Source organism: Bufo bufo, chromosome 1 (genome assembly GCF_905171765.1).
Source record: "Bufo bufo chromosome 1, aBufBuf1.1, whole genome shotgun sequence".
In the NCBI taxonomy this organism is placed as follows: Eukaryota; Metazoa; Chordata; class Amphibia; order Anura; family Bufonidae; genus Bufo; species Bufo bufo.
Window position 1 is genome coordinate 814494908 of NC_053389.1, and position 15542 is coordinate 814510449.

Genomic DNA, 15542 nt, shown 5'->3' on the forward strand with positions numbered 1-15542 from the left:
CGGAGGGCGGATTGGGATCCCGCAGTGGACCGTCACTGGATTGCGCAGGTGGAGAATCAACCAAAACGGCCCCGGAGGGCAGATTGGGATCCTGCAGTGGACCGTCACTGGACTGCGCAGGTGGAGAATCATCAACCAAAACGGCCCCGGAGGACGGATTGGGATCCCGCAGTGGACCGTCACTGGATAGCGCAGGTGGAGAATCATCAACTAAATGGCCCCGGAGGACGGATTGGGATCCTGCAGTTGTTCTTCACTGGATTGCGCAGGTGGAGAATCATCAACAAATTGGCCCCGAAGGACGGATTGGGATCCTGCAGCGGTCAGTCACTGGATTGCACAGGTGAAAAATCATCCACCAAACGGCCCCGGAGGGCGGATTGGGAACTATTAGAAGCGGGGGGGCCTCTCTATGTGTGACCGAGCGTCTCGTTACCAGCGGTGCGCTCGGTCCCCACAAGCTCCGCCGGCAGCCACAGCCACCAGGCAAAAGTCACTCACTCCATGGCATTGCGCCGCAGGCAACTCCCTCCACTAAGCAACCCCTGCAGCCGCCCGTCTCAGTTGCTCTAGGCCTCCGCTGGAGTCGCTGAGCTTAGGCACATCGCAGGGGAGGTGGGTAATATCAGAGATGGTTGCCGACCAGTGACTATGTCGGACAACATCTTTCTGTATAATGGCACAGGCATTGCCATTAACGCCCGATGATCTGATCAACCAATTGGCCCCTGCCCTGCCTAGTAAGGGGGGAACTAGAAAGCCGCCACAACAGAGACTGCCCCTGGAAGGGTCAAACTGGCTAGAGATACCAGGAGGTAGGTGGCATGCCTTAATCGTAGGTGTGCTTGGAGCGGGCCCCTGAGTGATAATGAACGAGGGAGGGAGGGGGAAGAGGGTTGATACTTACCTATTCCCGTGTACTCACCTCATCCTGCCGCCATCTTCACCCCTCCTCTGGTCCAGCAGGGTCACCCCTTCAGCTACTGGCACCGTAGTGGCAGTACGCTGGAAAAAGGGGGCTTGGATGGGTGACCCCTAGGCTGGCGGGATGCAGGGGAGCGAGGCTGCCCTGGTCCACCATGTCTTCTGTGGGGGAGGCAGCAGTGCGGGTGACCAGCACTGGCGCAACTCGACCCTGGGAGAACAGGGAGGCGAGGCGACCACTGTTTTCCCATCTGAAAAAGAAGGAAAAAAATAAACTAAAATAAAAAAATCTTCTGGAGATCTTCAGGAAGGTCTTGCCTCCTATTGACACTAGAAAAAACTGAAGCGCTCTCTCCAGGCTGGAGGGGGTATAGCTGCCGGGGGAGGAGCTAACAGCTTTATCTAGTGTCAACGCCTCCTAGAGGACATAGCTATACCAACGGTTCCTGTGTCCCCCATGAATATGGGCGAGAAAGATAGATAAAGGATGAGCCGCAGTCCAAGTGTGTCTTTATTTTCACATTTTCCCCTGTGATAGATGAAATAAAATCTGATTGACCGGGGGAGATGTTCCTGCAGCATAAACATTTTATGTGTTTGCATCGGTAATTTCCCATGGTATCCTGAGTATTTGTGGGCCTGCTTAGTTTTTTATTCACCATACTAGGTGCCAAGATATTTTTTAAGGTTATGTTTCCTCTGTATGTGAGGTTTGGTTTTTTTGGTAATATATATTTTTCAGAATTCAGTAAAATGTCCCAGTTTTTTGTGAAGATATTTTTTATTTCATTATGGGCAGTTTTATAAGTGGTGATAAAATTATATTTGAATTGATCTCTATTTTTATTGATAATTTTTTTATTCCCTGTTAGTCATTTTGAGTCAGGAGACAAGTTTTTTTATATACTGGGGATAAAATTTTTGATGGGTATTTTTTCTCTTTAAATCTTTTTTTTTGTAAGATTTTGGCTTGTTTGGTGAAATCTTCAGTTGAGGTGCAATTTTTCCTTATCCGGCGGTATTGTCCGTATGGGATATTCTTCAGCCATTTGTGGTGATGGCTGCTTTGAAAATATAAATAACTATTTGTGTCAACTTGTTTAAAGTGTGTTTTGGATCCAATTGTGTTTTTATAGGACCACACGAGTGGCACCAAGTTATGCCAATCTCTTTATGGGCCGGTTTGAACAACACCACATTGCACAGTCCCCGACTTTTTCTCCACTCATCGTGTACAGTCGTGGCCAAAAACTTAGAGAATTACATAAATATTGGAAATTAGAAAAGTTGCTGCTTAAGTTTTTATAATAGCAATTTGCATATACTCCAGAATGTTATGAAGAGTGATCAGATGAATTGTATAGTCCTTCTTTGCCATGAAAATTTACTTAATCCCAAAAAAAACTTTCCACTGCATTTCATTGCTGTCATTAAAGGACCTGCTGAGATCATTTCAGTAATCGTCTTGTTAACTCAGGTGAGAATGTTGACGAGCACAAGGCTGGAGATCATTATGTCAGGCTGATTGGGTTAAAATGGCAGACTTGACATGTTAAAAGGAGGGTGATGCTTGAAATCATTGTTCTTCCATTGTTAACCATGGTGACCTGCAAAGAAACGCGTGCAGCCATCATTGCGTTGCATAAAAATGGCTTCACAGGCAAGGATATTGTGGCTACTAAGATTGCACCTCAATCAACAATTTATAGGATAATCAAGAACTTCAAGGAAAGAGTAAACATTCTTGTTAAGAAGGCTTCAGGGTGTCCAAGAAAGTCCAGCAAGCGCCAGGATCGTCTCCTAAAGAGGATTCAGCTGCGGGATCGGACTGCCACCAGTGCAGAGCTTGCTCAGGAATGGCAGCAGGCAGGTATGAGCGCATCCGCACAGTGAGGCGAAGACTTTTGGAAGATGGCCTGGTGTCAAGAAGGGCAGCAAAGAAGCCACTTCTCTCCAAAAAAGACATCAGGGACAGATTGATCTTCTGCAGAAAGTATGGTGAATGAACTGCTGAGGACTGGGGCAAAGTCATATTCTCCGATGAAGCCTCTTTCCGATTGTTTGGGGCATCTGGAAAAAGGCTTGTCCGGAGAAGAAAAGGTGAGCGCTACCATCAGTCCTGTGTCATGCCAACAGTAAAGCATCCTGAGACCATTCATGTGTGGGGTTGCTTCTCATCCAAGGGAGTGGGCTCACTCACAATTTTGCCCAAAAACACAGCCATGAATAAAGAATGGTACCAAAACACCCTCCAACAGCAACTTCTTCCAACAATCTAACAACAGTTTGGTGAAGAACAATGCATTTTCCAGCACGATGGAGCACCGTGCCATAAGGCAAAAGTGATAACTAAGTGGCTAGGGGACCAAAACGTTGACATTTTGGGTCCATGGCCTGGAAACTCCCCAGATCTTAATCCCATTGAGAACTTGTGGTCAATCCTCAAGAGGCGGGTGGACAAACAAAAACCTACTAATTCTGACAAACTCCAAGAAGTGATTATGAAAGAATGGGTTGCTATCAGTCAGGAATTGGCCCAGAAGTTGATTGAGAGCATGCCCAGTCGGATTGCAGAGGTCCTGAAAAAGAAGGGCCAACACTGCAAATACTGACTCTTTGCATAAATGTCATGTAATTGTCGTTAAAAGCCTTTATATTTCACTACATCACAGAAACAACTGAAACAAAGATCTAAAAGCAGTTTAGCAGCAAACTTTGTAAAAACTAATATTTGTGTCATTCTCAAAACTTTTGGCCACGACTGTACTATAAAAAATACATAGATGATTTGTTCATCATTTGGAAAGGCGCACAAAAGGATGCCCTTGACTTTGTTTTCATTCAATGACAAACCAACAGATAAAGGGCTGTGTGATGGGCACACGAGTGGCACCAAGTTATGCCAATCTCTTTATGGGCCGGTTTGAACAACACCACATTGCACATTCCCCGACTTTCTCCACTCATCGTGCTCTATAAAAAATACATAGATTTGTTCGTCATTTGGAAAGGCGCACAAAAGGATGCCCTTGACTTTGTAGAAGAACTGAACAACTCCTCCTGGGGCATTCATTTTTGCCCAAATTTTTCTAGAGATGAAATTATTTTCTTAGACTTCACACTATTTCGGTCCGATAAAAACACAATTGGATCCAAAACACACTTTGAAAATATAAATAACTATTTGTGTCAACTTGTTTAAAGCAGCCATCACCACAAATGGCTGAAGAATATCCCATAGGGACAATACCGCCGGATAAGGAAAAATTGTACCTCAACTGAAGATTTCACCAAACAAGCCAAAATCTAGAGAAAAAATACCCATCAGAAATAGTATCCTCCGCATATAAAAAACTTGTCTCCTGACTCAAAATGACTGTCTAACCGGGAATAAAAAAAATTATCAATAAAAATAGAGATCAATTCAAATATAATTTTATCACCACTTATAAAACTGCCCATAATGAAATAAAAAATATCTTCACAAAAAACTGGGAGATTTTACTGAATGACCCCATTCTGAAAAAATATATTACAAAAAAAAACAAAAAACTCACATACAGAGGAAACATAACCATAAAAAATATCTTGGCACCTAGTATGGTGAATAAAAAAAAAACTAAGCATGCCTACAAATACTCAGGATACCATGGGAAATTACCGATGCAAACACATAAAATGTTTATGCTGCAGGAACATCTCCCCCGGTCAATCAGATTTTATTTCATCGATCACAGGGGAAAATGTTAAAATAAAAACACACTTGGACTGCGGCTCATCCTTTGTTATCTATCTTTTGGCGCGTCCCTGCAATATGTAGGACGAACAACTCTGTGTATGAGAACCAGATTAAAAAACCATAGAAGATGTGATTTTCACACGACTTTGCTGACGTCCTGAGTCTCAGGGATGTAAAAGATACGTATGGCAAATTTCTATTAGATTGGGTAATATTTCGGGGTTGCGCACATTGATCACTGTTATTACTACTCTCACTTCTGTACCTAGGAGGTTGGTCTAAAAACGACTTCAGTTTCAGGATCCCAGGGGCTGGACGGCAAAGGCAATATAGGCACTTAAAATTGTCCTCTTCACTAAACAGTTAAATATTCCTTAACGAGAATTGAAAGGAATGAAGCGGGTTGTACATTTTGTCAGCCTCATATAGGTTCGCTTTTTGCACGAGGCAATTGTAAGTCGATGGGCTCCAAAGAATTATTTGGATATGCTACAGCTTCTGAGCACTTACCCAGATGCAGACATAAAAAAAAAGTGCTCTCACAGTTGCTAAGAGACACCTGTATCTGTTAGAAACAAACGTAGGATTGGCTTTTTTTGGACAAACGCATTACTCAGGCTGTTAAGGAAAATAGGACTAAAAATTCTGAAACCAAACCTGCAAAGAAAGAGGAAATGAAACGATTAGAGGGTAAAAACCTAGTTTTTGAAGGAAAAGACCTGAGCCATTTCATTACTAATAAAACAAAGACGTCCTTTGAATTATTTGGGATCCACGAGGCGACAGAATACTGCAGTGATTATCTAAGAAGCCATGTGACCGCTCTTAAGGTGGTCAGTGATACCGCAGAAAGAGGAATTGCTCTGAAAAGTTTAACGAATCGGTCAGGGACGAACAAAAACAATTCTTGTTGAGGGTCGTCGAGCATCACAGAAAAGTCGTCACCAAGCGAACAAAAGAAGGGATTTCATCGTTCAAAGTTGATTAATATAACACATGTTTTGCCCATCATACTACCTATTAATCTTAGTGTCAAGTTTTAATAATATTTTAAGTTTGTGATTTCTAGTTTTCCCAATAAAAGTAATTAACATTGAAAAATCATATTTTTTGCCTAAAGTGTGCAACCTCTAAATATTATCCAATCTTCTTGAAATTTGGCATATATATCTCTTACATCACTGAGACTCGGGGCGTCAGCAAAGTCTGCAAAAATTGAACATCATTTTTTTTTCCATTACAAAATGAAACCCTAATATATATAATTTATATATTATTTATTTGTATTTATATAATATATTTGCACAATGTTTTATTCAGTTTTTAATTATTTATGCTACTAAAACGTATTTGTGGACTGAACTTGTCAATCTAATGCCTGTTTAGTTTTTTGGGTAAATTCTGGTGTGTGCCATTCCTCTGGGTCAGCCAGAAGAAGCTGATGGAGCGTTGGTGAAACACGTAGCTAAACTAAGACCCAATCACTTTATGTGTCAGCGTGTCATTATCCCGTACCCCGAGTGTCAGCGTGTCATTATCCAGTACCCCAAGTGTCAGCGTGTCTTTATCCCATACCCAAAGTGTCAGCGTGTCTTTATCCCGTACCCAAAGTGTCAGCGTGTCTTTATCCCGTACCCCAAGTGTCAGCGTGTCATTATCCCATACCCCAAGTGTCAGCGTGTCATTATCCCATACCCCAAGTGTCAGCGTGTCATTATCCCATACCCCAAGTGTCAGCGTGTCATTATCCCATACCCCAAGTGTCAGCGTGTCATTATCCCATACCCCGAGTGTCAGCGTGTCATTATCCCATACCCCAAGTGTCAGCGTGTCATTATCCCATACCCCAAGTGTCAGCGTGTCATTATCCCATACCCCAAGTGTCAGCGTGTCATTATCCCATACCCCAAGTGTCAGCGTGTCATTATCCCGTACCCAGAGTGTCAGCGTGTCATTATCCCGTACCCCGAGTGTCAGCGTGTCATTATCCCGTACCCAGAGTGTCAGCGTGTCATTATCCCGTACCCCAAGTGTCAGCGTGTCATTATCCCGTACCCCGAGTGTCAGCGTGTCATTATCCCATACCCCAAGTGTCAGCGTGTCATTATCCCATACCCCAAGTGTCAGCGTGTCTTTATCCCGTACCCCGAGTGTCAGTGTCATTATCCTGTACCCCAAGTGTCAGCGTGTCATTATCCCATACCCCAAGTGTCAGCGTGTCTTTATCCCGTGCCCCGAGTGTCAGCGTGTCATTATCCCGTACCCCAAGTGTCAGCGTGTCATTATCCCGTACCCCAAGTGTCAGCGTGTCTTTATCCCGTACCCCGAGTGTCAGCGTGTCATTATCCTATACCCCAAGTGTCAGCGGGTCTTTATCCCGTACCCCAAGTGTCAGCGTGTCTTTATCCCGTACCCCGAGTGTATGTGTCATTATCCCATACCCCAAGTGTCAGCGTGTCATTATCCCGTACCCCAAGTGTCAGCATGTCATTATCCTGTACCCCAAGTGTCAGCGTGTCTTTATCCCGTACCCCGAGTGTCAGCGTGTCATTATCCCGTACCCCAAGTGTCAGCGTGTCATTATCCCGTACCCCAAGTGTCAGCGTGTCATTATCCCGTACCCCAAGTGTCAGCGTGTCATTATCCCGTACCCCAAGTGTCAGCGTGTCATTATGCCGTACCCCAAGTGTCAGCGTGTCATTATCCTGTACCCCAAGTGTCAGCGTGTCATTATCCTGTACCCCAAGTGTCAGCGTGTCATTATCCCATACCCCAAGTGTCAGCGTGTCATTATCCCATACCCCAAGTGTCAGCGTGTCATTATCCCATACCCCAAGTGTCAGCGTGTCATTATCCCATACCCCAAGTGTCAGCGTGTCATTATCCCATACCCCAAGTGTCAGCGTGTCATTATCCCGTACCCAGAGTGTCAGCGTGTCATTATCCCGTACCCCGAGTGTCAGCGTGTCATTATCCCGTACCCAGAGTGTCAGCGTGTCATTATCCCGTACCCCAAGTGTCAGCGTGTCATTATCCCGTACCCCGAGTGTCAGCGTGTCATTATCCCATACCCCAAGTGTCAGCGTGTCATTATCCCATACCCCAAGTGTCAGCGTGTCTTTATCCCGTACCCCGAGTGTCAGTGTCATTATCCTGTACCCCAAGTGTCAGCGTGTCATTATCCCATACCCCAAGTGTCAGCGTGTCTTTATCCCATGCCCCGAGTGTCAGCGTGTCATTATCCCGTACCCCAAGTGTCAGCGTGTCATTATCCCGTACCCCAAGTGTCAGCGTGTCTTTATCCCGTACCCCGAGTGTCAGCGTGTCATTATCCTATACCCCAAGTGTCAGCGGGTCTTTATCCCGTACCCCAAGTGTCAGCGTGTCTTTATCCCGTACCCCGAGTGTATGTGTCATTATCCCATACCCCAAGTGTCAGCGTGTCATTATCCCGTACCCCAAGTGTCAGCGTGTCATTATCCCGTACCCCAAGTGTCAGCGTGTCATTATGCCGTACCCCAAGTGTCAGCGTGTCATTATCCTGTACCCCAAGTGTCAGCGTGTCATTATCCTGTACCCCAAGTGTCAGCGTGTCATTATCCCGTACCCCAAGTGTCAGCGTGTCATTATCCTGTACCCCAAGTGTCATCATCCTGAACCCCAAGTGTCAGTGTCATCATCCTGTACCCCAAGTGTCACCAGACCACATCTTCTAGCATGCCATGGAGAGCCCCAGGTTCCCAGATGTAAGGACACACTGTCTGGCGACGTCTTACTTGTGAGCGTGGCATATCCTCTGTACGATGGCGTCCGCTATCATGTTCTGGATTATTCTTCCATCTGTAGAACTGATGAAAAACTGGTTCTATGAAGAGAAAGAGAAGATGGGAGAGCGATGCATCCCCTGCACACACGTCAGGCCACATCCACCAACCACTGTTGAGAACTGGCCTCATCACCTCACATCACTTTTGTCATTTTTGGTGATTTTTTTATGTTTTGGACCACATGTGTTCATGCAGCAGATTAGTATCAGAGGGTGCGGAGGGACAATGTTAGGTTGGACACTGCTCTGGCCCAACGGCGTGAGCAGAAATCTTTAGGGGTCCATAGGAAAAGCAGGACATTTCTCAGGCAAGGAAGAAAATAAAAAAACATAAAAACATGACTTTTCGCTGTCTAGTGGTGTTATGTGAGGCTCCGGGCCCTGAAGTGTGTCATTTATAGGACCTCGTCTTGTGTGGTTATGTCCCTGTAGAAGCATCAGCTTATAAGAACAGCGTTGGTTTGTAGAGGAAGGTGGGACCCATTATAATTTTCTTCCCAGTGTGAGCATGAGTCACCTGTACTGGTGCCAGGAATACGAGGTGGTAACTGGTGGGGTCATGGGCCTCACAGAGAAGATAGCCTGTAGATCACAAGGCCTCATGTCTGAGACATGGGGGACGGACGGACGTACTACATACACAATGTTGGCTCCAATGTGAATTGAACACGGCACCGATCATACATGTCACACAGGCTGCCCGAGACCTCACCTCTATGTACACATAGTGCTCAGCGTGGGATATACAGTCCAGGTAAGCATTGAGGATGGAGCATTCATTACATCCGGCTGACCAGCGATCGACTGACCGCAGCACCTGCAGAGAAAGGAAGCCACCCGGTGAGAAGACACACCATGGTTGCCTTCAATCACACCACACACTACATCTCCAGCTCTCTGCTATTCCTGCACCCACACAGCACGCATTACATCCCCAGGTCGGGGATTCCGGGCGCTGCCTTAGGGGCCCCGCCGCAGTGCGAGAGAATTGCTGGTCTCTGTATAGTTGCAGTATGGCACTATGTGGGCACCGAGTGGTACTCCGGGCAATGAAGGGGAGCTGTATGGCGAGAACATCTACAAAACATCCAGGGCCTATATGAGAAGGAATATCAGAGAGATTTTGAAATGGTCGTATAAAGAGGCGAATCACCGAGTAACATCTGGGACTGATGCCGCATCCATTTATATACAGTAGGAAATAATGCGCTATAGCAATAGATGCAAACACAACATGTGGACTAAGCCCTCACTCTAAGGAAAAAATCTGAGACTCTTAGCCAATATATTTTGATCAAAACACATCTGTGCCAACCTACCAGCGCCAAGGTGGTCTCAGGGCAGGCATACCTATACATTCAGGAGAGCAGACCCTGCACGTATAGTGTGCTGCTCCTAGTTACTGATGAGAGGAGGAGCACGCGCCGCTATATGTGCCGCCGAATCAAGGTCGCCTGTTAGATAGGTGGGGAAAAAGTGCACATGAATGCTACTCCCAAGATAGGAGCGTATTCACACATGAGGGTGCCACTCCTTCAAGGCAACTAAGAAAAATCATGGAAAAAAGATAAAAAACATCCTGCACGATATGATAGTAAATATGCGGATGTGCATGGCTACATGTATAAAGTCTAACAGGCGACCTTGATTTGGCGGTACATATAGCGGTGCGTTCTCCTACTCTCATCGGTAACTAGGAGCACCACACTATACCTGCAGGGTCTGCTCTCCTGAATGTATAGGTATAGCGTAGGTTCTGCCTGCCCTGAGACCACCTTGGTGCTGGGTAGGTGGGCACAGATGTGTTTTGATCAAAATATATTGGCTGAGTCTCAGATTTTATCAGAGTGGGGGCTTAGTCCACATGTTGTGTTTGCATCTATTGCTATAGCGCATTATTTTCTGTAAACGTAGCCATGTACATCCGCGTATTTACTGTCATATCGTGCAGGATGTTTTGTATCTTTTTTTCCATGATTTTTTTTTATATAGGAAATGCCCTCAATATACAAAAGACCCAAAAGTAGAACCCCTAAATTATACACAGACCTCAGAGCAGAAACCCTGAATAAAAACAGAAGACTGACCACCATGCCCTGTAGTACAGAGCCCATAGCGGGGCATGCCATACGTACAGAGCCCAGAGCGAGGCATGCCATACGTACAGAGCCCAGAGCGGGGCATGCCATACGTACAGAGCCCAGAGCGGGGCATGCCATAAGTACAGAGCCCAGAGCGGGGCATGCCATACGTACAGAGCCCAGAGCGGGGCATGCCATACGTACAGAGCCCAGAGCGGGGCATGCCATACGTACAGAGCCCAGAGCGGGGCATGCCATACGTACAGAGCCCAGAGCGGGGCATGCCATACGTACAGAGCCCAGAGCGGGGCATGCCATACGTACAGAGCCCAGAGCGGGGCATGCCATACGTACAGAGCCCAGAGCGGGGCATGCCATACGTACAGAGCCCAGAGCGGGGCATGCCATACGTACAGAGCCCAGAGCGGGGCATGCCATACATACAGAGCCCAGAGCGGGCATGCCATACGTACAGAGCCCAGAGCGGGGCATGCCATACATACAGAGCCCAGAGCGGGGCATGCCATACGTACAGAGCCCAGAGCGGGGCGTGCCATAAATACAGAGCCCAGAGCGGGGCATGCCATACATACAGAGCCCAGAGCGGGGCATGCCATACGTACAGAGCCCAGAGCGGGGCGTGCCATACGTACAGAGCCCAGAGCGGGGCATGCCATACGTACAGAGCCCAGAGCGGGGCATGCCCTGTAGTACAGAGCCCAGAGCGGGGCGTGCCATACGTACAGAGCCCAGAGCGGGGCATGCCATACATACAGAGCCCAGAGCGGGGCATGCCATACGTACAGAGCCCAGAGCGGGGCGTGCCATACGTACAGAGCCCAGAGCGGGGCATGCCATACGTACAGAGCCCAGAGCGGGGCGTGCCATACGTACAGAGCCCAGAGCGGGGCATGCCCTGTAGTACAGAGCCCAGAGCGGGGCGTGCCATACGTACAGAGCCCAGAGCGGGGCGTGCCATACATACAGAGCCCAGACCAGATAACACCTCTCACTATTCCTGCTCTTTCAGGGGAAAGAATCCAGAAACAGGGAGATGCGCCTGCTCTGCCAGGAGTCCTACAGACATTATAATGAGAGCTGACAGTATACAGTAGATATATAGAGCATGCATATACATTACTGATCATCGAAAATCCTCATTTCTGGGCAGCAGATAGTCCTGTGTAAACAGCAATCTACTGCCCAGAACCAAAGATTCTCTAAGGGGATGAGCCAACACAGTAGCAATCACTTGTTAGAAAAAAGAGGAGATGATTGCTGCATGCAAATCCAGCTCTCACCTTAGGCAATTATCAGGAATGAACGGTTAATTCCTATAATGGCCTGCTAAGTCAGCCCATGTGCAGGGCCCTATTAGACATGTTGCTCCAGCTCAATGCGATTCCTGGATCCATGCAGTACTCCTATCACTGCACACAGAGCACACTCTCACACTCACACTCAGTACCGCACCTGTACACTGGCACTGCAACATCCTGGTACTGTGTAATTATACCGCTCTGCCGAAAGAGACTTGGGAAGCAAATATGGATACTCCGGCCCATTATATTTTCTTGTCTACGATACAGAGAAAGGGTTAATGAGCAACATGAACAGCAAGTGTTAGAGGAATATTATATATACATATACACACACAGTGGTTAGCACTGGTGCATTGCAGCGCTGGACAACATCTGCATGGAGTTTGTATGTTCTCCCCATGTTTACGTGCGCCCTTATTGGGAACAGTTGGATGCTAATGTCTGTAAAGCGCTGCACAATATAGAAGTGTCATAAAAGTGTGTAAAATATATATATATCTCATTGTCACCTTGTTAAAGTTCCACCTCTGGATGAAGTGTCTGGAGGCATCTCTAGCTGCTTTACCATGAATCACAGCACCCACGTCCCGCCACGGCATTCTGGGATTTTTCATGCGATCAATAAAATCTGCAATTAAACACAGACGATCGTAAACTATGAGTCTGCCCCTCCTCCTGCAGGGTGATACATATAGAAGGAGCTATGAGTCTGCCCCTCCTCCTGCAGGGTGATACATATAGAAGGAGCTATGAGTCTGCCCCTCCTCCTGCAGGGTGATACATATAGAAGGAGCTATGAGTCTGCCCCTCCTCCTGCAGGGTGATACATATAGAAGGAGCTATGAGTCTGCCCCTCCTCCTGCAGGGTGATACATATAGAAGGAGCTATGAGTCTGCCCCTCCTCCTGCAGGGTGATACATATAGAAGGAGCTATGAGTCTGCCCCTCCTCCTGCAGGGTGATACATATAGAAGGAGCTATGAGTCTGCTCCTCCTCCTGCAGGGTGATACATATAGAAGGAGCTATGAGTCTGCCCCTCCTCCTGCAGGGTGATACATATAGAAGGAGCTATGAGTCTGCCCCTCCTCCTGCAGGGTGATACATATAGAAGGAGCTATGAGTCTGCTCCTCCTCCTGCAGGGTGATACATATAGAAGGGAGCTATGAGTCTGCTCCTCCTCCTGCAGGGTGATACATATAGAAGGAGCTATGAGTCTGCCCCTCCTCCTGCAGGGTGATATATATAGAAGGAGCTATGAGTCTGCTCCTCCTCCTGCAGGGTGATACATATAGAAGGAGCTATGAGTCTGCCCCTCCTCCTGCAGGGTGATATATATAGAAGGAGCTATGAGTCTGCTCCTCCTCCTGCAGGGCGATACATATAGAAGGAGCTATGAGTCTGCTCCTCCTCCTGCAGGGTGATACATATAGAAGGAGCTATGAGTCTGCCCCTCCTCCTGCAGGGTGATACATATAGAAGGAGCTATGAGTCTGCCCCTCCTCCTGCAGGGTGATACATATAGAAGGAGCTATGAGTCTGCCCCTCCTCCTGCAGGGTGATACATATAGAAGGAGCTATGAGTCTGCTCCTCCTCCTGCAGGGTGATACATATAGAAGGAGCTATGAGTCTGCCCCTCCTCCTGCAGGGTGATACATATAGAAGGAGCTATGAGTCTGCTCCTCCTCCTGCAGGGTGATACATATAGAAGGAGCTATGAGTCTGCCCCTCCTCCTGCAGGGTGATACATATAGAAGGAGCTATGAGTCTGCTCCTCCTCCTGCAGGGTGATACATATAGAAGGAGCTATGAGTCTGCCCCTCCTCCTGCAGGGTGATACATATAGAAGGAGCTATGAGTCTGCTCTTCCTCCTGCAGGGTGATACATATAGAAGGAGCTATGAGTCTGCTCCTCCTCCTGCAGGGTGATACATATAGAAGTAGCTATGAGTCTGCTCCTCCTCCTGCAGGGTGATACATATAGAAGGAGCTATGAGTCTGCTCCTCCTCCTGCAGGGCGATACATATAGAAGGAGCTATGAGTCTGCCCCTCCTCCTGCAGGGTGATACATATAGAAGGAGCTATGAGTCTGCCCCTCCTCCTGCAGGGTGATACATATAGAAGGAGCTATGAGTCTGCTCCTCCTCCTGCAGGGTGATACATATAGAAGTAGCTATGAGTCTGCTCCTCCTCCTGCAGGGTGATACATATAGAAGGAGCTATGAGTCTGCTCTTCCTCCTGCAGGGTGATACATATAGAAGGAGCTATGAGTCTGCCCCTCCTCCGGCAGGGTGTTACATATAGAAGGAGCTATGAGTCTGCTCCTCCTCCTGCAGGGTGATACATATAGAAGTAGCTATGAGTCTGCCCCTCCTCCTGCAGGGTGATACATATAGAAGGAGCTATGAGTCTGCTCCTCCTCCTGCAGGGTGATACATATAGAAGGAGCTATGAGTATGCCCCTCCTCCTGCAGGGTGATACATATAGAAGGAGCTATGAGTCTGCTCCTCCTCCTGCAGGGTGATACATATAGAAGGAGCTATGAGTCTGCCCCTCCTCCTGCAGGGTGATACATATAGAAGGAGCTATGAGTCTGCTCCTCCTCCTGCAGGGTGATACATATAGAAGGAGCTATGAGTCTGCCCCTCCTCCTGCAGGGTGATACATATAGAAGGAGCTATGAGTCTGCCCCTCCTCCTGCAGGGTGATACATATAGAAGGAGCTATGAGTCTGCCCCTCCTCCTGCAGGGTGATACATATAGAAGGAGCTATGAGTCTGCTCCTCCTCCTGCAGGGTGATACATATAGAAGGAGCTATGAGTCTGCCCCTCCTCCTGCAGGGTGATACATATAGAAGGAGCTATGAGTCTGCTCCTCCTCCTGCAGGGTGATACATATAGAAGGAGCTATGAGTCTGCCCCTCCTCCTGCAGGGTGATACATATAGAAGGAGCTATGAGTCTGCCCCTCCTCCTGCAGGGTGATACATATAGAAGGAGCTATGAGTCTGCTCCTCCTCCTGCAGGGTGATACATATAGAAGGAGCTATGAGTCTGCCCCTCCTCCTGCAGGGTGATACATATAGAAGGAGCTATGAGTCTGCCCCTCCTCCTGCAGGGTGATACATATAGAGTGGAGCTATGAGTCTGCCCCTCCTCCTGCAGGGTGATACATATAGAAGGAGCTATGAGTCTGCCCCTCCTCCTGCAGGGTGATACATATAGAAGGAGCTATGAGTCTGCTCCTCCTTCTACAGGGTGATACATATAGAAGGAGCTATGAGTCTGCTCCTCCTCCTGCAGGGTGATACATATAGAAGGAGCTATGAGTCTGCTCCTCCTTCTGCAGGGTGATACATATAGAAGGAGCTATGAGTCTGCCCCTCCTCCTGCAGGGTGATACATATAGAAGGAGCTATGAGTCTGCCCCTCTTCCTGCAGGGTGATACATATAGAAGGAGCTATGAGTCTGCCCCTCCTCCTGCAGGGTGATACATATAGAAGGAGCTATGAGTCTGCTCCTCCACCTGCAGGGTGATACATATAGAAGGAGCTATGAGTCTGCCCCTCCTCCTGCAGGGTGATACATATAGAAGGAGCTATGAGTCTGCCCCTCCTCCTGCAGGGTGATACATATAGAAGGAGCTA

The 15542-nt window shown here is 47.5% G+C and overlaps 1 protein-coding gene across 2 annotated transcripts in view; it reads right to left on the reverse strand.

Moving 5' to 3' along the window:
- The window catches only part of PLD2 (phospholipase D2), a 115959-nt gene that overhangs the window by 18569 nt on the left and 81848 nt on the right, over positions 1-15542 (reverse strand). For both annotated transcript variants that reach the window (XM_040415268.1, XM_040415267.1), the window contains exons 16-19: positions 12402-12520; positions 12044-12148; positions 9202-9306; positions 8440-8528 (exon numbers count right to left, since the gene is read on the reverse strand). In XM_040415268.1, coding sequence (XP_040271202.1) covers positions 8440-8528; positions 9202-9306; positions 12044-12148; positions 12402-12520 — 418 coding nt within the window. The remainder of the gene's footprint in view (positions 1-8439; positions 8529-9201; positions 9307-12043; positions 12149-12401; positions 12521-15542) is intronic.